General features: G+C 39.9%; 1 protein-coding gene across 4 annotated transcripts in view; it reads left to right on the top strand.

Annotated features, from left to right (window-relative positions):
* Window positions 1–25,764, top strand: part of CREB5 (cAMP responsive element binding protein 5) — a 786,358-nt gene that overhangs the window by 168,326 nt on the left and 592,268 nt on the right. For all 4 annotated transcript variants that reach the window (XM_033930760.1, XM_033930759.1, XM_033930762.1 and 1 more), the window contains exon 4: window positions 20,774–20,867. In XM_033930760.1, the coding sequence (XP_033786651.1) occupies window positions 20,774–20,867 (94 nt within the window). The remainder of the gene's footprint in view (window positions 1–20,773; window positions 20,868–25,764) is intronic.

Below are 25,764 nucleotides of genomic sequence, written 5' to 3'. Positions count from 1 at the left end.
CCACATCCTCTATCAACGTGTTCCAGAGCTTAACTATTTTCTGAGTGAAAATCTGGTTTTAAAAGTATTTCCCTGCAATTTCCCTGCAATTTCATCGAGTGTCCCCCTAGTCTTTGTATTTTTTGACGGAGTGAAAAATTGATCCACTTGTACCCGTTCTACTCCACTCAAGATTTTGTAGATTCAATTATATCTCCTCAGTCGTTTCTTTTCCAAGCTGAAGAGCCCTAACCTCTTTAGTCTTTCCTCATATGAGAGGAGCTCCATCCCTTTGCATCAGCTCTTGAAGATATTTAAAGGTCCTTTTACTAAGGTGCGGTAGCCAATTTAGCGCACGCTAAACGCTAACGCGTCCATAGACTATAATGGGCGCGGTAGCATTTAACGCATGCTAAATCAATTAGCGCGCCTTTGTAAAAGAAGGGGGTCAGTTTGCCATCAAATGAAAAACTGAACAACAATAGGCAGTGATTCTAACTTTGTGAAGCCTTCTCTGTAATTGGCCAGCATGATGATGATAATGAAGGTGAAATGCAAGTGATGAATTAGATCACACTGCTTCTATTGTAGATGATAATGACAATGATGGTGATGATAAAGCATTCTTCACTTTACAGAAGTCATGTGTTTCTGATAGAGATTCCCTTGATCAATATCTGTAGACCCAGGCAAAAGACATCTAGTAATACTGCAGCCTGGCCTGATTTGAAGAAACTTTTTATTCAGACTGAGCAATCTACTTTCTGTCATTGCAGTTGTTGAAAACCTTTTTTAGGTTTACTAAAAGCAAAGTGGATTGAATTGTAAAGCAATAAAGTTGTTGGGATAAAAACATTAACAGTAGTTATATTCATTGTAGTTATGATTCTTTTACTTTTTACTCAGAAATTATTATACTAGACAATAACTTTTTTTTTTTACTTTTACTTAAGTAAATTTTTTATTGTGTTCTTCATTGTACTTTTTCTTAAATATTAAAAAGACATGTATTTTTTCCAGAATACTTTATTAAAATTTAATAAAAAATTACAACATAACAATATAAAATATATATAAACAATATAACAATATAAAAAGACAATAGTAAAAAAACAAATTGTACATTAAAAAAATTATAATCCTATGGTGTTGTATCTATACTAACATACTTCCAGTACACTATCTACCTTTATCCACTAAATTTGAGCAGACAATCCTGTATTTTCTTAAACTTTTTTAAACTACTACTCTTAACAGCAAATATTTTCTCATATTTACTATATAAACAAAACATATTTCACCAAATGTTATCTAATTTAGAGAAATCTTTCCACTCAAACAATATCATTTAAATTGTTATCATTACTATATTTTCCAATAGCTGCACTTTATAAGTGTTTAACTCATTCTTAAGACCAAAACCCACAAGTATAATTACTGGGAAAGCTGAAATAGTTGACCAGATCTTGTTCCAATGATTAGCTACATGTGGACACTTGAATAACATATGCTCCATAATTCTAATTTATATCTTATAGGTCCTGCAATATTTTCCTTTTGAGTCATCTATCTTTGATAACTTCAATAGGGTCCTCAAAGCCATATGCATTAAAAAAGGAAGATTGCATTAAACTTGCTGAATGAAATGACATCATGATCGACATCCATACTTCTTTCCATTGATCTTTGTCCAAACTTACACCTAAGTCATGTTCCTAAGTGCTCTGCACCCTCTTTGGTTGTTTGCATACATTAAGGGCCTCTTCTATCAAACTGCGTTAGCAGTTTGTAGTGCGGTGAGGTGCGCTGAATGGCCAGTGCTGGTCCCGACGCTCATAGAGTTCCTATAAGCATCAGGAGCAGCGTGGGCCATTCAGCGCAGTTCTCTACGCTAAAAACTGCTAGCGCAGTTTGATAGAAGAGGCCCTAAGTACATGGACCAACACTGGTCATACCCTCTCAGATGTGTATGAAACAATTCTCTTCCGAGCCTGAAGATGAGCCATGTTCTCTAGTTCAATATTTTTTATTGAGTTTTTTGAAAAAATATAAGAAACAGTTCAAGTACAGGGTATCAAAAAATAAAACAAAACATTTAGTATAACAAATATTCAGTTACATTGTACAATGTAGAATTGAATCGTTTTAAAAGATCTAAAGTACTAGGACTGTTCATGAAAAAATAATAAAAGAAAAGATAAGAGGAAAGAGAAATTGAAGGAAGAAAGAAAAAGAATAAAATGAGGAAAAAGATGAAGGTAAAGAAAAAGAAGAGGAAGAGGAAGAAGAAGAAGAGAGGAGTGTCTATGAAATAGATTGAACATATGAGTCTAGGAATTTCCAGGGTGATTTACATTGTATCAAACTTTTGGAAAGTCGAATTATATTTTTCTTTTCATAAGCATATGATTCAAATTTATGATACATGCTCAAAGAATTCCACCAAAAGGTATAGTTTAGTAATGAAGAGGACTTCCAATTTTTCAAGATGTGCATAAGGGCAGTCACAAACATTGCATCAATGAGTTTAGGAGGACAGTTAGACTGTGTAAAACAAGGGTGTTGAGATCGGAGAATTATAATGTCAAAGGAAATTTCTTCTGAACAATTGGTAATAGACTTTATGGTGTCCCAAATGCACGTCCAAAAGGAACGAACTTTAGCACAGTGGAAAAGCATGTGATCAAGAGTCCCAGCTTCTTTCATACAATTCCAACATATAGAGTCTTGTTTTAGGTTAGCTTTCCACATCCGAAAGGGTGTCCATACCGCATTCCACATAATGAAGAACATTGATTGTGAGACTCTGGATGATAAAAGAGGTCGGTTTGTCGAGGACCAGAAGAGTTCCCAGTCAACATCAGTAAGTGAGGTTGTCAGCATAGATTCCCAATGCTTCATGGAATGAGAGGAAAATGTGTAAGAGTGATCTCTTAGAATACTATAAAAGAGAGATATCGCTTTACCTTTTGATATAGCCAATGTGGACCAGTGATACAAAGTGTGAATGGATATCATATAATCAAAGCGTATAGACATAGAAGATAACGTCTTAGTAAGAGAAAGCCACTGTGAGTAAGCAGAAGGAGACAATGAGTAAGTAGAGCAAATTGTGACAAAGGGAACAAACGAAGTGAGAGTGGTTATCTGATGGAGAGACCACAAACCAGCCCGCTGCCACCTTTTCCATGAAAGAGATTTACAATTGATTTGGATTTTGGGGTTATTCCAAATGGACAAGAGTGGACTGTCTTTAATTGAAATCTCTGCGATTGCGTCTAGTATATGAAGGGCATGCTGCGTTGCACTCAATAAGGAATATTTTCTCAAAAGTTTGGGCACTGGCACCGTCAACAAGCATGAAACATGTAATGGTGCACATAAAAACCGTTCCAGGTCAAACCAGGTTGGTGAGTCTTGGGTACTAGGGTTAATAATCCAATAGGCTCCATATTTGGCCAATGATGCGATATAATAAAAATGAAAATCTGGTACATTCAAACCCCCATTAATTTTAGAGGCTTTCAGCTTGTCGAGAGCAATACGAGGTTTTTTGTTATTCCACACAAAGTCAGATATTTTCTTATTCAACCAATGAAAAAATTTCTTCTTGCATAAGGAGGGAAGCATTGAGAGGGTATAGTTTATCTGAGGAGTAAGGGTCATTTTGATGGAAGCTATTCTGCCCCACCATGAAAGGAAGAGTGGAGACCAACGAGACAGGGTGTTAAGAACTAAACTTTTAATTTTAGATATGTTTAGATCTTGAGTTTGAATCGGATCTTTATGTATTAACACTCCCAAGTATTTTACAGCTCCGTGTGACCACGTGAAGGGAAATTGGGCAAGATCTGAGGGGTAAATGAGATCATTAAGAGGGAAAATTTCTGATTTTTCCCAGTTAACTGAGTATCCAGAAAGCTTGGAGTAATGAGAGACAATATTAACGAGTGAGGGAAGGGAAGCAACAGGATCTCGGATAAAGAGAAGGACATCATCAGCGTATGCTGCTAATTTGATATGACAATAAGTGGTTTCAATTCCTGTTATTGTTGGGCATTGTCGGATAGCAGAGAGGAGAGGTTCCAACGCTAAGTTAAATAGCAGCGGCGACAGAGGGCAGCCCTGGCGAGTGCCTCTATGTAGGGAGAATTTGTTGGAGAGAGAATTATTAATTAAAATGCGAGCTGTGGGTTGATGATATAAAGTTTTAATCCAATCTGTATAGAACGGGCCAAAGTTGTACCACTTTAAAATTTGGAATAGAAAAGGCCATTCAACTCGGTCAAAGGCGTTTTCGGCATCTATGGCCAAGCCGATTACGGGATCTGAGAGTGTTTTAGCATGGGCATTAATATGATGAAAGAGGCGTATATTGTCTCCTATAAACCCTTGTTTAATAAACCCCGTTTGATCTTTGTGAATAAGAGAGGGGATCACTTTGTTGAGTCTCAGTGCAAGAAGTTTTGCCATGATCTAGTAATCTAAATTAAGAAGAGAAATGGGGCGAAAGTTTTTAACCAAGGTAGGGTCTCTGTCAGGTTTGGGAATGACTACTATAGTGGCCTCAGTGAAGTTGAATTGTTTGTCTGGATCAGAGTGGAGGAATTCATAGTAAGAAAGAAGATGAGGAGCCAGAAGATTACGAAACTGCTTAAAAAATTCATTGGTAAACCCGTCAGGACCTGGGGCTTTGCCGGTAGGCATAGATGATATTGCGGTTTCTATTTCAGATACAGTAATGGGAGAGTCCAGTTTCAATTTCACAGAGTCCGATAAGGTCGGATGAACCAAAGAAGCAAGAAAAGAGTCTATCCTCGATTCTGAAGCAGAAAAATCAGATTTATATAAAGTAGTATAGAAGTTTTCAAACTGAGAAGAGATCAGAGACCGGGTTTTAACCATCTGCCCCAATGGGTTTTGAATGGCTGTGATATGTAGGCGTTTGGATTTAGTTTTAAGATATCTAGCCAAAGGGCGTCCCATAAGGTTGTCTCCCATATAATGTCCAGAGGTTGAGATAAAAATATCTCGTCTAGCAGTACTGGAAACTAAAGTGTTAAATTCGTATTTAAGATTTTGTATACGTTGAAAAATGGATGGATCATGTAAGTGGGCAGACATATGTTGTAGTTCTAACTCTTTGATAGAAGATTCTAAGTCTTTCTCTTTTTTCATGGATTGTTTCTTTTTCCAAGAGGCAAGATTGATAAGTTCACCCCTAAGGGAGACTTTATAAGCCTCCCAGACAATGGATGGGCAAATTTCTGGATCTTTGGAGTTAAGTTCGAAGAATTCAGCAGTGAAAGATTGAATTTTGTCAGCTATTTCTGAGTCTAAGAGTAAAGCATTGTTTAGTCTCCAAGAAGAAGATTCTTTGCGAGGGGCAGAGATAAGTAGGTGTAGGGAGGTGGCCGCATGATGTGTAAGAGAAATTGGGTGAATAACATTGTTTGCCAGGTCCTGAATGAGAGAGGAGGATATAAGAAAGAAGTCTATTCTTGAGTAGGTATTATGAGGTGGTGAGAAGTGAGAGTATTCTCTACCCTTTGGATTAAACAAACGCCATGGATCTACAAGGGAGAAGGCATCTTTAAGGGCATGTAAGGCTGTGAATGACTTGGATTTGGAGGGTTTGCAAGAAGATGATCTATCAATATAAATATCTTGAATTTGATTGAAATCGCCTCCAAGTACTAAAGAGCAAGAACTGTATTCTACTAACGCCATCTGAAGGTCTTGGAAAAATTCTGGGTGGTCTAGGACTGGAGCATAAATGTTAAGGAACACAAAGTTCACTGAGTGCAATGCAGCGTGCACCAAGCACCATCTTCCATCCTTGTCCGTCGTAGAAGAGTGAATTACAGGAGAGAGTTTATCATGAAAAAATATTGAGACTCCATTTTTCTTACGCCGGGTCGCAGGAGAATAAAAGTGAGAGGAGTATCCCTTTAATTGAAATTTTAAGGCAGCAGCGAGAGGCAGGTGAGTCTCTTGTAAAAAAACCACATCAGGGTGCTTATTAAAAATATAGTTAGCTATCTTTTTCCTCTTAATGGGATGATTTAGTCCATTCACATTAAAAGAAAAAATATGCAAGTCAGCCATAATCTTTTAAATACATTACTATATTGCAGTATATTTTGCACATGTTCAATGTGTGTATATAGCAAAGAGAATGTTTGAGGTAGACACTCCTGTCAGAAAGTAAAAGAAAGAGCGTAAAGGTAGTAGAGAAAAAGTAAAAAATGTCATCACAAAGGATCACATTCTCATACATAGAGTAAAAATTTTTTATGGGTGCTCCTGTGAGCACAAAGATATAACACAAATGGGAAAGCTAGCAAAGAACCCCACACCCATACAATATCAATAACTTGAAAATTGGTGTGCTTATCAATATTTGCGATATAACTGAGAAACAAGTGAGTATGTTTGCAGCAAATCATGTCAGCGCATTTTTAAAGATTCCAGAAATGCAACTAAGTCATTAGGGTCAGTATATGAAGATGTGCGGTTGTTGTAGGTCACTTTCATCCTTGCTGGGTACATAAGACCATACTTGGCTCCTATATCTTTAAGCTCCTGTCGATGGGAAAGAAATGCTTTTCTCTTCAAGGCCGTGGGTTTGGCCAGGTCTGGAACTATAAAGAACTTTCTACCTTGGTGGAGGAGTTGAGGTTTAGATTTTGTAGCTGTAAGGATTTGCAACGTGTGTTGAAATCTGAGCAACTTTGCCACTATGGGTCGAGGAGAGGAAGCATGTGATGAAAGATGAGAAGGTACACGGTGAGCGTGCTCTATTTCCAATGGAGGAGAGAAGACAAGACCGAGAGTTTTAGGCAGAAAATTAGACAAGAAGGAAATCATATCAGAGCCCTCTGTTGATTCAGGTAATCCAATGATTCTCAGGTTGGATCTTCTGCTGCGGTTGGAAAGGTCTTCCATGTCTCGTTGCAGGGTGATAATCAATTTTTCATGTTTATTTACTAGCGTTTGTGTTGATTGCAGATCAGCCGTTTTTACTTCAAGAGCGTCAAGTCGGTGGCGCGCGTCGACAAACTGAGAGTTTAGTTCTTCAATTTTCCCACGGAGAAGCTTTGTTTCCTTGACTTGCTCTTGCCAAGTTTCCAAGTTTCCAAGTTTATTAAATGTCTTGATTTATCGCCTATTCAAATTTCTAGGCGATGTACAAATTGTTCAAAAATTAATTAATATATCATTTACAATAAAAACAACAACAAAAAAGAAAAATTAAAACTTAAATGGGATTTAACTAACAATACTAAAACATAAGGAAAGTTATTTAATTCGATGGTTACATACAGTTATTATATTTAAAAATTCAAGGGAAATACATTAGGAGGGGAAAGGTAAATAAATTCAGAGAATTAAATTGACAAAGCAGAGGGATTTGGTCATTAACAAACTTAATCATTAAATGCATCTGTAAATAAAAAACTTTTAAGATGAGCTTTAAATTTTCCTAAATTTTTTTCTAGTCTTAAGTAAAGTGGGAGGTTATTCCAGGACTGAGGGGCTGTTATAGAGAAGATTGTAGTACGTCTTGTGTTAATGACTTTCAATGAGGGGATTGCTAAGAGATGTTGATCCTGTGATCTGAGAGATCTAGAGGAAGTATACGGTATTAATACTCTATAGATAAAGGCAGGAGTTTTAAATTCTAAGGTTTTGTGTGTAATTAGGCATTGTTTGTATATGATACGGTGTGTGACCGGAAGCCAATGTGCTTTCTTGAGTAATGGTGACACATGGTCAAATTTTTTAGCATTATATATAATTTTAATGGAGGCATTCTGTATTATCTTGCACTATGATCCGAATTGACCTCATTTCTTTTAAGAGCAGGTCGAATGAGGCTTCGTCGATTCCCGTCGCCATTTTCTCTGGTGTGTTTGGATCCGGCTTGGTTCTTCTACCGTTGAGTGGCGCGGTTGATTCGGCTTTCGGCGGTTTCGGCGGTGACATGAAGACAGTAGTTGTTGCGGACTGAAATTAGTTGTGGCAGCGGATTTCGGTGAAAAAGCACTATTATTTTTTGTTAATTAATTTGGGTGTTGGTGTGGAGGAGCCTTTAAGCCATATGTGCTAATGTTGAGCCATGTTCTAATCCTAGAAAATGAAGGCTGGGAATGAGGACGGGAGTCTACCCTTTCCTTTCCCTATTGTGGATTATCCTCAGCACTTGGAGGTACAGCATCTGAACATATACAACTGTCACAATCCTTCATAAAATGAATTTTGGCTCACAAAAATGATACTGTAGGCTCTTTTAATCTTTCTTCATTCACATATTTTGTTTAGGCTTGTTTTTCTGAAGTAGGCTGTGAAAACTGTAAGGAAGTTTATAACTATTCAGCATGTTTTAGATTCTTTAATTTGCAATCCGTATCTTATATTTCTTATCTTTTTTCATTACACTTTGTTCTTTAATCACATGATTATAATTTTTAATTAAAGTGCAGCCCTACAATCTACCTTTTTTCCTAGTCACTCCCTCAACCCTTCACCAGCATCAGTAAATAATCCTATATGAAGATATATTGCAACACACTGTATGTAAACCCTATATTGTAATACTGTGAGTGTAAACTGTAACTTGTACTGATCTTTTTGGAGAGGATGGGATATAATTTTAAATAAATAAATATAAAACTTTATTACACGATTAAAGATAGCTACAGCTCCTTGTGACTTTGGGCAATCCCCCATTAAGTAACTCGCCGAGAGTCACAAAGAGCTGCAGTGAGAAACGCCCCCCCTATCTTTTATTTATTTTCTTAAAATTTTTATACCGTCTAATAATAGATGGTTTACATATAAACATACATACATTTCAAATACAAACATGAACTGCAACATCATAACATGTGATTAAAATTTAAATTGAAATGCAGCCTTTTGTTATTTTTAGATGTCATAGCCAGGACCATACTGAGCTATAGGGATTGGGACTGGGCCTTGTATACTGCCTTTTTGTAGTTTTATAACCACACTCAAAGCACATACAGCTGTGTCTGTTCAACTCATCCCCTGGCACTCCCCCCCCCCCCCCACACTGACAATGAGAGAAGATATTAGGCTCCCCTCCATATTTGTGCCCTGCATGACTACAGTACTCGCCCGGTCCTCAGGGTGGTGGTAGCTTCAATAAGGCTGGTGCAGCTTACAGGCGTGTTATCATACCTTCAGTCTTCATCATTGTAATTACATTTTTGTATGTGTGTTTTTATGGGATTTTTTTTGTTTTTAAATCTTTATTGATTTTCAAACTTTGATAGGGCAATACATTTGATTAATCATGAATGGAACGCACTGTTAACTATACAATTGATGCATTAAACAATCATTTTCTCCCATTCTCAACTTAATTACTAATACAATAATACATATAATGTACTTGCAATATTATAATTAAATAATTTAACTCTTCAAGGTATATTTCCCAACCCCCACCCTCGCACCCTCCCTGGATGTGTAAAGAAATCTAATGAAAAGGGAAGAAACATGATCCTTACTGTAATGCAACAAAAGTAGTCAATGGACTCCATCCATCATTAAAGGACTTACTAGTCCCCAAACGTTCTGCCATTATTCTTTCAAACTTATATGTGGTACACACATTTACCCACCAAAAAGTATAATTAATCCTGTCATGGTTTTTCCAATTATGTGTGATCAGTTGAACACCTATTCCTGTCATGATCAGGAAAAGACGACTTTTATACTTGTCTAAAGTAGGCTTAATATGAAGTAACATACCACAAATTACAGCCTCATTACAGTTTTTCCAGATGGTTTTATATATAATGTAATATGTTTGATTTTAGAATAACTATTGCTGGCAGGAGATGCTAAATGGAATTAAAGTTAAAAGAAAAAGGAAAAAAAAAAGAGAAAAAATATCTTGCATTAAGTTTCAAGTTTATTAGGATTTTATATACCGCCTATCAAGGTTATCTAAGCGGTTTTTTTTTTTTTTACAATCAGGTACTCAAGTATTTTCCCTCTCTGTCCCGGTGGGCTCACAATCTATCTAATGTATCTGTAATTAACAAGTTTATTTGTTTATTTATTTACTTTTTTATTTATATAATTATGTATTCATTTATTTTTACATTTATTTATTCAATTTTTGACCATTTTTGACAATTTTGTATTGTTTTGGGTTAAATTTAGAAAGATATTTGAAGAAATTTAAAATATATATTCTTATGCTGGTTTAAAAATCTACAAATCCAAAATGAAAAATCTAAAGTTCACTCAAGAAAATATAAATGCAAAGACAAAGAGAGCAAACTTGTGCAATATAGCCAACTGCATTAACAGACCTCATACACCCAAGGCATTACTTTATTTTTTTCATGTCCTTATTGGGGTGGTGTATTCATCATCAGTCTCTACTCTAATATATTCAAAATTAGGCTGTAACATAAATGACTGTGGGGTCTTTTTACTAAGGCATGCAAGTGCATCTTAGCGCGCGTAAAAAATTAGCGCGCTAAATGCTAACGCGTGCTAATGCATCCATAGGATATAATGGATGCATTAGCACACGTTAGCATTTATCGCACGCTAAGACGCACTAGTGCACCTTAGTAAAAGGACCCCTGTATGTTTTCAGTATGAAAGAAGAAGCTTATTGAAAACATAGGGCTCCTTTTATCAAGGCGCGCTATGGGGGTTAGCTATGGGGGTGATGACATTTCATCACGCGCTAACCCCCGCGGCAGCCTAAAGTCCTAACGCCTCGTCAATGGAGCCGTTAGGTACTAGCGTGGCAGGCGGTTTAACATGTGGTATTCCGCACGTTAAACCGCTACCGCGCCTTTGTAAAAGGACCCCATACAGTCATTTATGTTACAGCCTAATTTTGAATATATTAGAGTACAGACTGATGATGAATACACCACCCCAATAAGGACATGAAAAAAATAAAGTAATGCCTTGGGTGTATGAGGTCTGTTAATGCAGTTGGCTAAATTGCTCAAGTTTGCTCTCTTTGTCTTTATAAATCTACCATTGTAAAAGTATGAAACAATGTATGAAAATCTGGAAGAACTTTTCTTTAAATGTCCATAGATTCCCTAATGCTTTAATTCTGAATCTAAATTGGCCTATATTTCTTCTTTTAAATAATCTACCTAAAACTCTCTGTGTAATAATTTTTTTCAATTTTATTTGCAATCATTTAAAATCAATTTCACTTGATGGAGAGTTGATTTTGTGGATATTGTGTTCTGCTTTTGTTTGCCCTTGGACTCGGCGGAACCGTTCCTTTTCTTTTTCTGTAAATTTATCCCCAAATCTTTGCTTATGTAGGGCTGAATTCTATAAAGTGGCTGTTAACATGTATGCAACAAATATGTTTGTACCTGATTAAAATAATGATATGTATGTATGCAATACCAAAATTCTGCCTAAGTGCTATTCTACAAATGTTCAATCTTAGGCCCTCTTTTACTAAGGTGCGCTAACCGATTAGCGTGCGCTAAACGCTAACACGTGCATGTTAGTCTATGGACGCGTTACTGTTTAGCATGCGCTAATCAAATTAGCACGCGCTAAGCACTAACACGCTCATAGACTAACAAGCATGTGTTAGCATTTAGCGCGCGCTAATCGGTTAGCGCACCTTAGTAAAAGAGGGGGTTAATGTGTATTTTATAGGTAGAAGTCCTATGGGTGGAGCATGAGCAAGACTCACACTTGCACTCTAACTTACATTGCTATAAATAATGTACATATCTTGTGCATTTAAGCATAATAACATCAGCTCAGTGGCATAGCGAGGGTGAGAAGCACCTGGGGTGGTGGTGCCCCCCCTCACCCCTTTCCACACATGCCCCCTGTCCCTTCCCTGTACTTCTTTAACCTTCTCAGTGCAAGCAGCATCACCAACTTGCTGCCCATGTCGGTGTTGGCTCTCTTTCTGACATCACTTCCTAAGCATGGGACCCGGAAGTGATGTTAGAGGGCGAGCCAAAGCTGGCGCAAGCAGCAGGTTGGAGTTGTTGCTCGTGTCTGCAAAGAGCTAGAGGTATGGTGGGGGGTGGGGGGGAGAGAGAAGGAGCACGCACATCAGGGGGAGGAGTGGGAAGGAGTGGTAGAGCGGAAAGGAGGATGGGTGCTGGTGCCCTCACCAAGATGGTGCCAGGGATTGACCACCCCTCTGCTTACTATGCCACTGCACCAGCTCTATGCTTGGCATAAGTACTCACATAGAAACATAGAAGATGACGGCAGAAAAGGGCCACAGCCCATCAAGTCTGCCCACTCTAACGACCCCACCCCCTTGAATTTACCCCCCTAGAGATCCCACATGTGTATCCCATTTCCTTTTAAAATCTGGCACGCTGCTGGCCTGAATCACCTGAAGTGGAAGTTCATTCCAATGATCGACCACTCTTTCGGTGAAGAAGAATTTCCTGGCGTCGCCATGAAATTTCCCACCTTGCATGTATTTTAGCTGTTCTGTAAAGGAAAATATGCCCTCCTTTTGCTTCATAGGACAGGCCCCATATAGGTACCTAACGGGATTATCCTTAATGCATGGCTAGATTCTAATATAGCAGAGCCCAGTGAATTTTTCATGTGCGTCTTGCATCTCAAAATATCTCTCTAGCTCATGCCAACAGTTTGGCATTTGATTTTGCAAAAAATCTGGCAGCTTGACAACTTCCTTCTTACTATTTTTAAAGTCTGCAAATAATATTTATCTATGGATTTTTCATCGGTGAAAGTGACTGCCAACACTTATACATAAGAATATAAGAATAGCCTTACTGGTTGAGACCAATGGTCCATCAAGCCCAGTAGCCTGTTCTCATGGTGGCCAATCCAGGTCAATAATACCTGGCCAAAACCTAAGAAGTAGCAATTATCCATGCTACCAATTCAGGGCAAGCAGTGGCTTCCCTCATGTCTTTCTCAATAACAGACTATGGACTTTTCCTCTAGGAAATTGTCCAAACCTTTCTTAAAACCACCTACGCTATCCGCTCTTACCAAAACCTCTGGTAATGCGTTCCAGAGCTTAATTATTCTCTGAGTGAAAAATAATTTCCTCCTATCCTGTAACTTCATCGAGTGTCCCCTAGTCTTTGTTATTTTTGACGGAGTGAAAAATCGATCCACTTGTACCTGTTCTATTCTACTCAGGATTTTATAGACTTCAATCATATCTCCCCTCAGCCATCTCTTTTCCAAGTTGAAGAGCCCTAACCGTTATAGTATTTCCTCATACGAGAGGAATTCCATCTCCTTTATCATCTTGGTCACTCTTCTTTGAACCTTTTCTAGATCCATTATATCTTTCTTGAGATAAGGAGACCCGAATTGAATGCAATACTCCAGATGAGGTCGCACCATGGAGTGATACAGGGAAATTATAACATTCTTAGTCTTGTTAACCATCCCTTTTTTAATAATTCCTAGCATCCTGTTTGCCTTTTTGGCCACCGCTGCAAATTGGGCGAAAGGTTTCATCATATTGTCTATGATGATACCTAGATCCTTTACTTGGGTGCTAACCCCCAAGGTAGCATCCGGTAACTGTGATTCATGTTATTCTTTCCAAAGTGCCTCACTTTGCATTTGGCCACATTAAATTTCATCTGCCATTTGGACTCCCAGTCTTCCAATTTCCTAAGGTCCGCCTGCAATTTTTCACAATCTGCATGCGTTTTAACAACTTTGATCAGTTTCGTGTCATCTGCAAATTTAATCACCTCACTCGTCGTTCCAATTTCCAGATCATTTAAAAATAAGTTACATATTCCTAAGAATACAAGAGTCGTCCTACCAGATCTGATCAAAGGTCAATCTAGCCCACTATCCTGTTTCCCAGCAGTGGTCAATATACGTTACAAATATATGGTAGAGTCCCAAAAAGTTGCCAGATTCTAAGCTGTAAAACCCCAGGAATAAATGGTGACTTTTCACGAAGTCTACCTTATCAATTTATGGACTTTTCCTCCAGCAACTTAACCAGACCTTTTAAACTTGGGCCACATTAACTACTTTTACCACTTTCTCTGAAAATGGATTTCAGAACCCTAGCTTTCACCAGCAGTGCCTAAAATGATTTCTGAGTTATCTAATCTAATCTGATTAGATTGCTCTTTGCATATAAAGGTTCTAGGTAATTTAAAAATTAGACAAGAACCCATACAACATGGGGAACTTACAGAAGAAGCCGTTATAACATTTTACAATAATACTAAGGCGTAGTTTTTTATATACTGTTGTAACAAAAAGTTGATGATAGTTTACAGCAAAGTAGAAAGATAAAAATGAAAAAGACAAAAGATGATGTTACAAAAATAGACTAATATAAAAATGGTTAAGAGCATATAACATGACTCAAACCTAAGCTCCACTGGAAGAGAATTTCATAATTAGAGAACAGCTGCAAAAAATCTTTTTATTCTGAGATCACACTAATTCTCCCTCCCAACTTTTACAAAACTGTAGCGCAGTTTATTTCACCAACTGTGGCGTCAACAGCTTCGATCCTCATAGAACTTAAGAAATGAAATATCTAATTTTTCCATGGGATTGTCTAATAGGTCTACCAATGGATTATTAACATATTGTATGTTCAGTCGAAATCCTGAGTGGTGTAGAACAGGTACAAGTGGATCAATTTTTTTATTGCATCAAGATTTACAAAGACTAACGGACACTCGATGAAATTACAGAGTAATACTTTTAAAACCAATAGGAGGCAATATTTTTTCACTCAGAGAACAGTTAAGCTCTGGAATTTGTTGCCAGAGGATGTGATAAGTATGGCTAATGTAGCTGGTTTTAAAAAAGTTTTGGACAAGTTTCTGGAGGAAAAGTCCGTAGTATGTTATTGAGACAGACATGGGGGAAGTCACTGCTTGTGCTGGATCAGTGACATGGAATGCTGCTACTATATGGGTTTTTGCCAGGTACTTGTGACTTGGATTGGCCTCTATGAAGATGGGATATTGGGCAAGATGGACCATTGGTCTGACCCAGTAAGGCTATTCTTATGTTCATACAGTGTAAAATCTTAAATAGATATCAGTAGAAGAGCGATCTTCTCCAACTTTGATTTATTCAGTGTAAGTCTTGCAGCCATATTTTGAATCATTTGTAATTGAGAAACAGAAGTTTGTAGCATTCCTAGACAAGTTTAGCATAAGATAAAGATGTAACATGATGTACTTGGATTCTTCTTTGAGTGGTGAATCTCAACAACCCCTAGATTACAGACAGTTTTCTGTAGAGGTATGAGATGCCCACCAAGATATAATTTCACTGTGGTGGAAAATAATTTTCCCTCCTATCCATAAAATTCTAGCAATAAAACTCATTCACAAAGCAAAAAAATATGACCACGTAACACCACTATTGATCAAATCCCATTGGCTGCCTATTAATCATCGAATTACTTTTAAAATAGCATTTTTAGTTTTCAAAGTACTGTTATTTAACGAACCACAGTTCATATCTAGAATGATTATTCCACATCATTCTCCTCGATCTCTCCGATCGTCATCTCAAGATCTATTATCTTTAAAAATAGTGGGTACAAGGAGAAATGAAATGTTTTCTGTTTTAGCTCCTCAAACTTGGAACGCTCTGCCACTCTTTATTAGAAAAGAAAAAGATCTCATCTCTTTTTAAAAACTTTTAAAAACATTTTTATATAATGATGCTTTTACTAACTAATCATTCAAGCCTATGATCATTTTTATAAACAAACTTTTTTTTTCTTTTCCTTTCTATTCTTTCCCCCCCTTTGTGTTTTTACCCTTTTTTATGTTTTTTTTCCAGACTGAGATAATTGTAACTTTTCCCCCTCCTCCTTGTGTATCCTGTTTGTCACTAAACTACATACTTAAAGAAACCTTATGTGTTTTAATATTGTTTGTTTTCTAAACTAATGTTTTTAAAATTTGTTAAATTTTGTTTTAAGATTGTTTGTTCCCCCATAAGCTGTTTTTAAACTGTACATCGCTTAGAATATTTTATATAGGCGATTTATCAAATAAACTTGAACTTATAAAATTAGATAGATCTGTAAATGAAGACCTAGGAAAAATGATTTGAACATCAATGTATATATAAAAGGACTTTCCTAATAATTCCTTCTATTTGCATTCTTAGCTGCCACTGCACATTGAGCAGAGGGTTTTAACGTTATTAATGATGACGCCTAGATCCTTTTCTTGAGTGGTGACTCCTAGTGTGGAACCCTGCATCCCATAGCTATACTTTGGGTTCCTCCTTCCCACATGCATCACTTTGGATTTGCTCATATTAAATGTCATCTGACATTTGGATGCCCAGTTTCCCAGTCTCGTAAGGTCCTCTTGCAATTTTTCACAATCCTCTTGTGATTTAACAACTTTGAATAACTATGTTTTATTTGCAAGTTTAATATTCCTCAGCCTTACGTGATCGAGCATCTTCTTTCTGGAATCCACTACCTCTCATTCTGAGAGCAGAAGCTAATTATCCCACATTGAAGGCTGATGTCAAAACCTGGCTACTCTTTCCCTGATAAACTGGTTGTCTCTCTTAATCTCAACCTTCCTGCATAGTTGGTTGGGATTATGCCCCAGAGCTGTTGAGCTTTGCTTTGCCCCCCACCCTCCCCCACACACACCTATTGCATTATGACTGGTATCTTTGCTGTCTTCCTGGTAGTTGATATTTTCTCATCTAACTCCCCTTTCTGTGGTTATCAATTCTTGTTGCCTGTGGGTATCTGTCTGGCTTGCCACCTGATTGTTTGTGTCAGTGCCTTTCCGGACTTTTTAAACTGCTGCAGTGTTTGTAGCTTACTAAATAAATGCATACCAAATACTGGAATGAAAAATACATAAATTTGGGGTGAACAAATATAACTATGAGGAAGGTGTGAGAAGTGCCATCTGAAGGGGTTTCCCTGGGATAACTTTTTATCTTTCCTCCCTAATAGGACTGTATCACACCCTAATAATCTGTTTTCCCCCTCCCCTAAATTGGGATTACCTTCATCTGACAGATGTTATTGGGTGATAGTATTTAGCTGCTGGTGCTCCACAATCTTCTTCTACTGGTTTCCCTGTGAATTCAATACAACATGGACTATATAGTCTTGAAACCTGCCAGCTCTGCAGAGGATAGCCAGCAGAGGAGAAGGCTGCAGCAACACATTAAAAAAAATTGTTTGCTAGCTCCTCCTGCAGGTGGTTTAGGGTCAAACAGGGAGTGAGGTGAAGTATTTCTATAAAATCAACTGTTGCAATAGAACACAGAAGACACATTATTATCGGCAGTGCTGGCTGTGATCCAACCCTCTTTTCTCTGCCAGCAGCCCACAAACTTCCCAGCACACCCACAGTTCCACTGCACTTCTCCTGGGACACTTAAAAATATGGGGCCTAGTTTCCCTTTGGCACATTACTCAACAACATTGATGCCCTTTTTATTTGCCCTTCCATCACTCCCTTCCTGATTCCTAGAAACTTAATCCTTCCAGCTCTCCCTCTCTGCTCTTTCTCACTTGCCTTTTCTCCTCCAGGAGTAGAAGAATAATCTAGGGTTCAGATCCCACCGATGCTCCAGGTCATTGTGAGAAAGTCACTTAACCCAGCATTGTCTCAGATAAAACCTTAAACCTATTGTATCTGAATGTGATCCACCTTGAGCTACTACTTAGGCTAAATCCAAATTCCCCTATGTTTAAGTGCTCCCAGGCTTTCATCTTCCTGTTGAGTGTCACTGTTGCTCCCTTGTGTAAAAACAGTGCTCTCAATTTGCTGGTGACTTTGTATACTGCAGCTCTGGGCCTCTGCACCTCCCGCTGTGACACATTGCCCCTTTCCTGTACAGCAGCAACTGCTGATCTTACTACAATGGTCAACTGCTCCTTTTCTTTCTTAGCTTGCTGTGAAGCTAGAATGAGAGGGGACTGGCTGCTCTTGCTAATCTGCTCTGGCTTCCACTGCAAGGCCATTCCAGGCTAGGATGTTGATAGAGGTTGACCCTCTTGGCTCATTGTGGAATGAGATAAGTTAGATAAGTCACTCTTGGCTTTGCCCTTCTCCTCCACTGCCAATTCCAGACTTTGTTCCTTTCATCTAGCTGCCCTCTATGCCTGGAATAAATTACCCGAGTTTGTCCGTCAAGCCCCTTCCCCTTCTTTGTTTAACAGCAGACTGAAAACCCACCTTTTTGATATGGCCTTCAATCCATAACCCTATTCCTCTGCCCTCCAACCCAGCCAGCTGATTAACTGTTCCCCTTAACTGTATCCATTGCATCTTGTATGTCTATCTTGGCTGATTAGATTGTAAGCTCTTTTGAGCAGGGACTGTTTTCTTCTTCTTTGTGACTCTGTGCAGTACTACATGTGTCTGGTAGTGCTATAATAATATAGTAGTTGTAGTAGTCTGGGCCTGGTGCTGTTGCTTTCACTGTTTTCTTAAGGTGGGGTTCTTGCCATTATGGTCTTCTGCTGCTGCTTTTCTGGCTCTCGTCATATAGCTGAGAACCTTCAGTTGTCACATCTAACCTCCATCACCTGTTCTGCGGTCCTTGTGCTACCACAGATCAGTGAACTGAAAGATTTTATTGCTAGTATTGCTTCCATGTGCTGCCACAGTGAAGCGTGTGTATGTGGAAGAGGGTTTTAGCATTCTGGAATATGAACACTGCAATCTTGCTCCCATGTGGTCTAGTTTCAAATTCAGGAAAATACATCCTAAATCAGGGGTGTGTGGTAACTAGTGCTGCCCAATTCAGGAAAAAAAATTTGATTCAATTTGATTCAGCCTATTGAATTGGTTTTTCGATTTGATTTGATTTTCCTGCCCAATTGGGTGTTTTTTTCAAACATCCTGGTGGGTTTATTTTATAGCTTTTCCACCCCCTTTGGCTTCTCCTAACCACACTGGCGCTGTGGTGTAAACAAAACAAAAAAACAAAAAGGACTTTTCCTCTCTCTGTTAAATCCTAGCTCACATTTGCGGTCTAACACCAGCTCTGGCAGGATACACTTTTCAAATCTGACATATTGTAATCACAAAAGAGAAAATAAAATTATTTTTTCTACCTTTTGTTGTCTGGTCAATATTCAAATCTTGCTGGTCTAAGGCTCTGGTTGTCTTGCTTGCCAGGGTCTCCTTTCTTCTTTCTCCAAGCTAACCATCCATCTGCCATCTCAGTCCTCCCCTTCTGTTTCCCTTCCTTCCCCCGGAGGTCTGGCATTTTTCCTTTTTTTCGTCTCCATCCACAGATCCACCTTTTCTCAACTACCCTTTCATCCAGCATCTCTCCCTCCTTTCCCACCACCCCAGGGTCCACCATCTCTTCCTTTCTCTTCCCAACTATCCTCCTATCCAGTATCTCTATCCCCCCTCCACACCATCCCTTGTGTCCAACTTCTCTCCCTTTCTGTTCCTTCCCTCCCTGAATCCCATTGTCCATCATCTCTCTCCCTCTCCTCTATTTTCAGACCCATTATTTCTTCCCCCCCAAAGTCTGGCATATGCACGTCACTTTGAACCCCCCCTTTCCTCCCTCCCTCCGTGTATTTCTACACCAGGGCCCCCCTCCCCTGAAGGTCTGTCCCCCCAAAGGCCTGCACCTCCCCCTGAAGGCCTGCACCCCATCCCTAAAAGGCCTGCCTGTCACCCCTGAAGGCATGTGCCACCATCCCTGAAGGCCTGCTTCCTTCTTGAAGGCTTTCCTCCCCCTTAAAGGCCTGCATCCCACCCCTGAAGGCCTGCCTGTCCCCTCCCTTGAAAGCCTGTCCCCTCTGAAGGCCTGCATCCCCCCCGAAGGCCTGCCTGCCCCCCATTGAAGGTCTGTCCCCCCTGAAACCTGCACCTCCCCCTGAAGGCCTGTCTCCCCCTTTCAAGGGCTGCCCCCCTTAAAGGTCTGCCTGCCTGTTCCCCCTGAAGGCCTGCCTGCCTGTCCTCTCCACCCCGAAGGACTGCTCACACCTCGCTCCGGAAGGCCTGCTTGTACCCCCCTGGCCTCGCTTGGTGTTCGGCTTCCCCCCCTGTCCTCCCTGCACCGTTTACCTGTGAGGAACAGCCTGCAGATAATATCGCGATGCTAACGATCTTTCCACTGCTTCGGAGCTGTTTCCTCTGCCGCGGTCCCGCCCCTCCTCTGACATCAGAGGCAGGATCGCGGAGGAAACAGCATCGCGATCTTATCTGCAGGCTGTTCCTCACAGGTAAATGATGCGGGGAGGCCAGGGGGGGAAGCCGAACGCCAGGGGGTGGAAACGCAGGATAGATGGGAGAACTGGATGCCAGGGGGGAACTGGACACTGTGGTGGGGGATAACTGGACACAAGGGGGGGAAGCCAACAGCAGCACTTCCCACTGACCCTCCCCCCCTCACCCACTAAAGTAGGTGCGGCAGCGGCCAGCCAGCAAGAGCAGCGCTGCCGCTCCTGCTTTAGGGGGCAAGGGGGGAGGGTCAGCCGAATCGGGAACCAATTTTTTTTTTTGTATCGAATCGATTCACTCGAAGTGAATCGGTGAACCGATTCGAATTGTGAACCGGGCAGCACTAGTGGTAACTCTTCTGAAAGCATGGGACCTGGGACAATTGCCCTGATTTTTGCCTCCTTCCTCCTCAAGAATGACTCTAGAGATAAGTAGAGATGAGGTAGGGTCCAACTTGGCAGATGAGCTGGAGAGGTCTTTACTGACTGCAGGCAGTTTTATGAGAAAAGTTCAGAGGTAAAATTTTGTACATAATTTTATGATTTTTTTTTCTTCTTGCCCGACAGCGTTTTCATACTGAGGATCACCTGATGATTCACAGGCACAAGCATGAAATGACTTTGAAGTTCCCTTCAATAAAAAATGACAATGTTTTAGCAGGTAAGAGGACCTGGACACAACTGTTACTGAAGATACCATAAGCACCTTGTGCAAACCACCCTTCCTTCCCCCAATTATTTCTAATTTTTTAGATTGCACTCGCCCTCCTTGACACACCTGGACCCACAGCAAGACTGCTCAACAGGCCTGGGATCTGGAAGGCTGCCTCTAGTGAGACAATCCTATGTGGCTATTGTAGGGCCCTTCATCAGTGTCTACTCTTTCTTTCCACTCCACATCCCTTCTGATCCCAGCATGCCTTTTTGGACTCGGACACGGGGGTTAACCCTTAAATTACCTCCGTTTTGTGAAAAACTCTTGGGCCTTGTATCTCCTGATCCCTCATTCCTAGGTAAATAAGGGAACTGTCAGGAATGTGCACTTCAGAAGTGCGCTGTTAATACAGAATAATACTATATCGGTATTGCTTGAAGCATAAAGAATGAGTCAAAAAAGTATGTTCTATGACGAATAAGTGAACAACACCTTTTGGCACAAAAGTCGGAAACTGATATGAGGAAGTAGTTCTCAAAGCACATATTCAAGCCTATCCATCAACAAATCCCTGGGGAAATACAAGTTCCTTATCCTTTAATCAAAGCTAGAAATTCTTTATTATAAGATTTGGTAATAACATTAAATGATATATGACAAGAAGGCCTTCATTTTACCCTATTTGGACAGATTTGTAGTGGCTTTTGTCTTCTAAGCCTTCAAAGAAATGCAGCAGCATACGCCCCTGAGCAAGTTCAGGTGCAGTGTTCTTAAAACCTACTTGCTCATATATCTTAGTAATGGATTAGGAAGAAAGCTTTTATACAAGTGTATCTGTCTTTTAGTATGATCTCTGACATGGCTATGTGACTTCTGAAAACATTACACCCAAAAAATGGTGCAGTGGACCTCAGGTGACAGGAAAACAAAGAGAACCCCACAGAAATAAAATGTGCCAGTAGAGTTAGAGTTTTCCAGAAGACCCACACCTAGGAAGTAACATCAGAGGAAGAGCCAACGCTGGTGCGACAGCAAGTTGGGGATTTCTGCTTGTGCCAGGAACGTGACAAAGATACGGGGGAAGGGAAGCGGCGGGTGTGGAGGGAGGAGGGTGGAGAAGAGGTGATGGAGGGGCGCCACCCCCCTGGGCACTTCTCACCCTCACTACCCCACTGCCTGTGGGATCGAAGAACTAAGCTAAGAGTTATCTCAACTATACTTAAGGAGTTTGCTGAATTTATAGGGGATAAATGTGAACCCTTAATTCCCACATATGTCCTTGGATAACAAAGTTTTCCTTCTGGTACATGATAGTCCACAGCTGGTAGGGATTAGAAACTAGGTAGTGTATAAGAGAAAAAGAAAGAATATCACTTGGGTCTCAGGGTGTAAAGAATGCAGTTGAGGTGTTTTGTACGGTCTTGCAAGACTAATGAATTTATTAGCCTGGAACACTATAATCAGTAGATGAAGACTGCTATAAGGATTGGAATTATGAGTTGAGAAGCTGAAAATAAACCACATACTCTGTTGGGAGCTTTATAGGGCAAGATAAGAAGGGATATTTTCCAGCCCTCACTTTGTTTATTGGTGGAGGATTTTGTTGAGTTTTTGGATTTGAAAATGAGGTAGGCCAGCTCAGAACAAATCTTGAGGCATGAGAAGAGAGTGTGAAACATAGGGTGGGGATGAAGATGAAACTAGCCTTTGGAAAGGGACTTAGAAATTAGGGACAGTGATCCAAGTGGTGATTTACAGAGTTTGGAAAAAAGACTAAGACGTGTGTCAGACTGTTTGGAGAGTTTTAATTCTGAAAACTAGGTTGATAGTAAAAAGGGCATGGGACACTGTAAAATCTTCAGTATAGGGTGTTTTTCCTTCTCTGTAATTGGCCTTCTGTTGAAGGGTAGATTCCCTTTGAAATAAAGAATGCAATGATAACTTCATTTTGTAGAAGTATATGGTGGTGGGAGGGAGGAATGATCTGTCATGTTACCACCCAGTTTTGTAGGTGCAGAATTGAGGATAGCGGGGAGTTTTGAGAGCCACACTGCTTTAAACTTCAAAAATGTGATAAATTTCCTTTCCAGTATACTGCATCCTTCTTGCAATATAGAACCACCTTACATAGAAACATAGAGTATGACGGCAGAAAAGGGCCGGCGGCCCAACAAGTCTGCCCACTCCAGAACCCTCCCTCCCGCAAGTCTGCCCATTTAATCAATACGAACCCTCCTCCCTGGGGTATCCATCTTTTGGGCATAGCTCTGTGGTGCCCCCACCTGTTTGTCCCATCGACTCTTGAAGTCGAGCACGCTACTGGCCTCGACCACCTGGCGTGGAAGATCATTCCATCGATCAATAACCTGTTCGGTGAACCACCTTGATAGCAACACTATTTGCAAAGAGTGCAAACTATTATTGACAAATACAAAACTAAAATGCATATGTTTCTTCCCATTTTTAACATGCAGTGACATAGGATAGATCATTGATGTTTCCCATGTTGTTACAAATGATAGCCCATCCGTACTACTGATTCACTGGCTAATTGTCAATTACATTGGCTCCATGTTCCAGCAAGGAATTTAAAGTGTTTACCCTTGTTTTTACGATTATATATGTAGTTTTTGTCCAAGTTGCTTAGTGGGTTTGGTGTCTGTGTGATATTTAATATCTTCCTGAGAACTGTTGTACACCACCTTGGGTGAATCTCTTCATAAAATCCAGTAATTAAAATAAGCACACTGTAACTGACTAGGCCTACTATATGCCCTTAGAGCCTGATTCCAAAACCAGTGCCCTAAGTTAGGCAGTGGTAAGCCCCTAACCGCTGCCTAACTTAATTGGTTGTAATTGGTTTAATTGGCACACTAATTGGCTGTTCCAATTAAAACCCAATTAAAATGCTATTTTAAAAAATGGAGGCACATTAAAAAAGAGCACCGTTTTAATGTCTATGGAAGCATTTCACAACGTCTAATGCCACTGTAGGTGTGGTTAATGCCAGAAGTGGCATTAGATGTCATAAGGTACCTCTGTGGATGTGATTCTTGTGAAAGGTAGGCGCCGGAAATGTAGACCTTGAAATCCCTGGCCTACATTTCCGCCACCTACTGCCACCTAGCTGTGCTACTGAAAATGGTGCCATTGCGTGATTAACGCGTGATTGGCAGCCTTTCTTAAGGCAGCCGCCGAATACAGCCCAAGTTTGCAGAATCTCTGGACCTTACTGCTTCGATAACACCTGAAACAAGACACTGTTTGGTAAAGGCCCTGAACTTTAGAATAACATGCCATCTTATCTTATTTAAAGGAAATAACAAGTGTGATCATCGCTGGGGGCACAAAAGCGATTAAAGTACAAAGCAGATCCAAAATGTTGAGAGTGGTTGAGTTTTCATGCCATGAGCTTATAAGCAGTCTAATAAAAATTATGTTTAAACTTCTGTAACTTTTTTTATTTTTTTAAACTTTATCACATAAAAGGATGGAGTTCGGACTGTTGTATTAAAAATGGTTTGCAATAACAGTATTCATTAAAACCTTGTTTTTTGGTTTCTGGAGGCTCTTTAGTCACTTTTTCCCAGAGATGGCTAATATACAATTTTGATGATCATTAAGAAGATGGCTGTTCTATAAATATTTCTAGAACTAATTGCTGATGTATTATTGTGTTGTGTACTTTTCTATTTTTATTGTTATTTTCCCTCCCTCCCCTTTTACAAAGCTGTGCAGCAATGGCTCCAAAGTCTATTAATTCCTAATGGACTTTCGTGCAATTACCACAGGCTGCTGCAGTAAGCTTTGTGAAAGAGGGATTTTAGGATTTATTATGTGACTACTGCATTTTTAAATCTTTTATTATGATCCATTTTGAACTTGATGGTTAAGTGAGCTATAAGCACTTGAATTAATTTAAATTATTTACCCCCCCTCCCTTTTACAAAACCATAACGCAGTTTATAGTGCTGGCCGTGGTGGTAACGGCTCCAACGCTCATAGAATTCCTATGAGTATTGGAGCTGTTACTGCGCAGCCAGCGCTAAAAACCGAACTACGGTTTTGTAAAAGAGAGGCTGAATATAAGGCTGAATGAGGAAAATGTTTCACACACTTGGGGCTCCTTTTACTAAGGTGCGCTATGCTTTTTAGCGCACACTAAATATTAGCGCACGCTAACCATGCGCTAAACGTTAATGCGTGCATGTTATCCTATGGGCGCATTAGCGTTTAGCGTAAACGTGCGCTAATCATGTGCTAAAATGCTTCTAAGGCCCCGAAGCAGCGTGTGTAGAGTGATGCAGACGCTGCTGGAGTTGGAAGGTTTGGAGTCGGGATCGCGGGAAGGGAAGTGGGGGGGGGGGGGCGGCAAGGCAAAGAATTTACTTTAACCAGAGCAAGGAGTCCAGCACTGGCGGCCAGTCCTGCCGGCGAGTGTAGTTAGGTGCTGTAAGGCTGGGGACCCGCGCATGTGCACTCCTGCCACCATGGACCTACATCTCACGGAACAGGGAAAAAGGAACACGCAAGTAGGAGTGCGCATGCACGGCTAGGGTTTTATTGTATAGGATAATACAGACCAAGGATCAACAAAACCCCTGTCTCCCCTGCCTTTCACAAATATCCCCTCCCCTATTGTGAAAACTGAACAAACCAAATTACTACAGAATGCTACACAGAAAAATCAAGCAAACAGAATAGTTCAGTCACACATGGCAGGAATAGTGTTAGGGGAGTGCAACTAGGTCAGAGAGAGAGCCCTAAGCCAGCTGGAAGCTAAAGAAGACCTGCCTGGGCTTTGCGGTTCCCAGTTATGTCTAATACCAGCTCTAGCAGGATACATATTTCAAATCTGAAATATTTTAATCACAAAATACAAAATAATTTTTTTTTCTTCCTT

Source organism: Geotrypetes seraphini, chromosome 2, assembly GCF_902459505.1.
Source record: "Geotrypetes seraphini chromosome 2, aGeoSer1.1, whole genome shotgun sequence".
Taxonomy (NCBI): Eukaryota; Metazoa; Chordata; class Amphibia; order Gymnophiona; family Dermophiidae; genus Geotrypetes; species Geotrypetes seraphini.
Note: the sequence above shows the minus strand (reverse complement) of the source record. Positions and strands in the feature narration are given on the sequence as shown.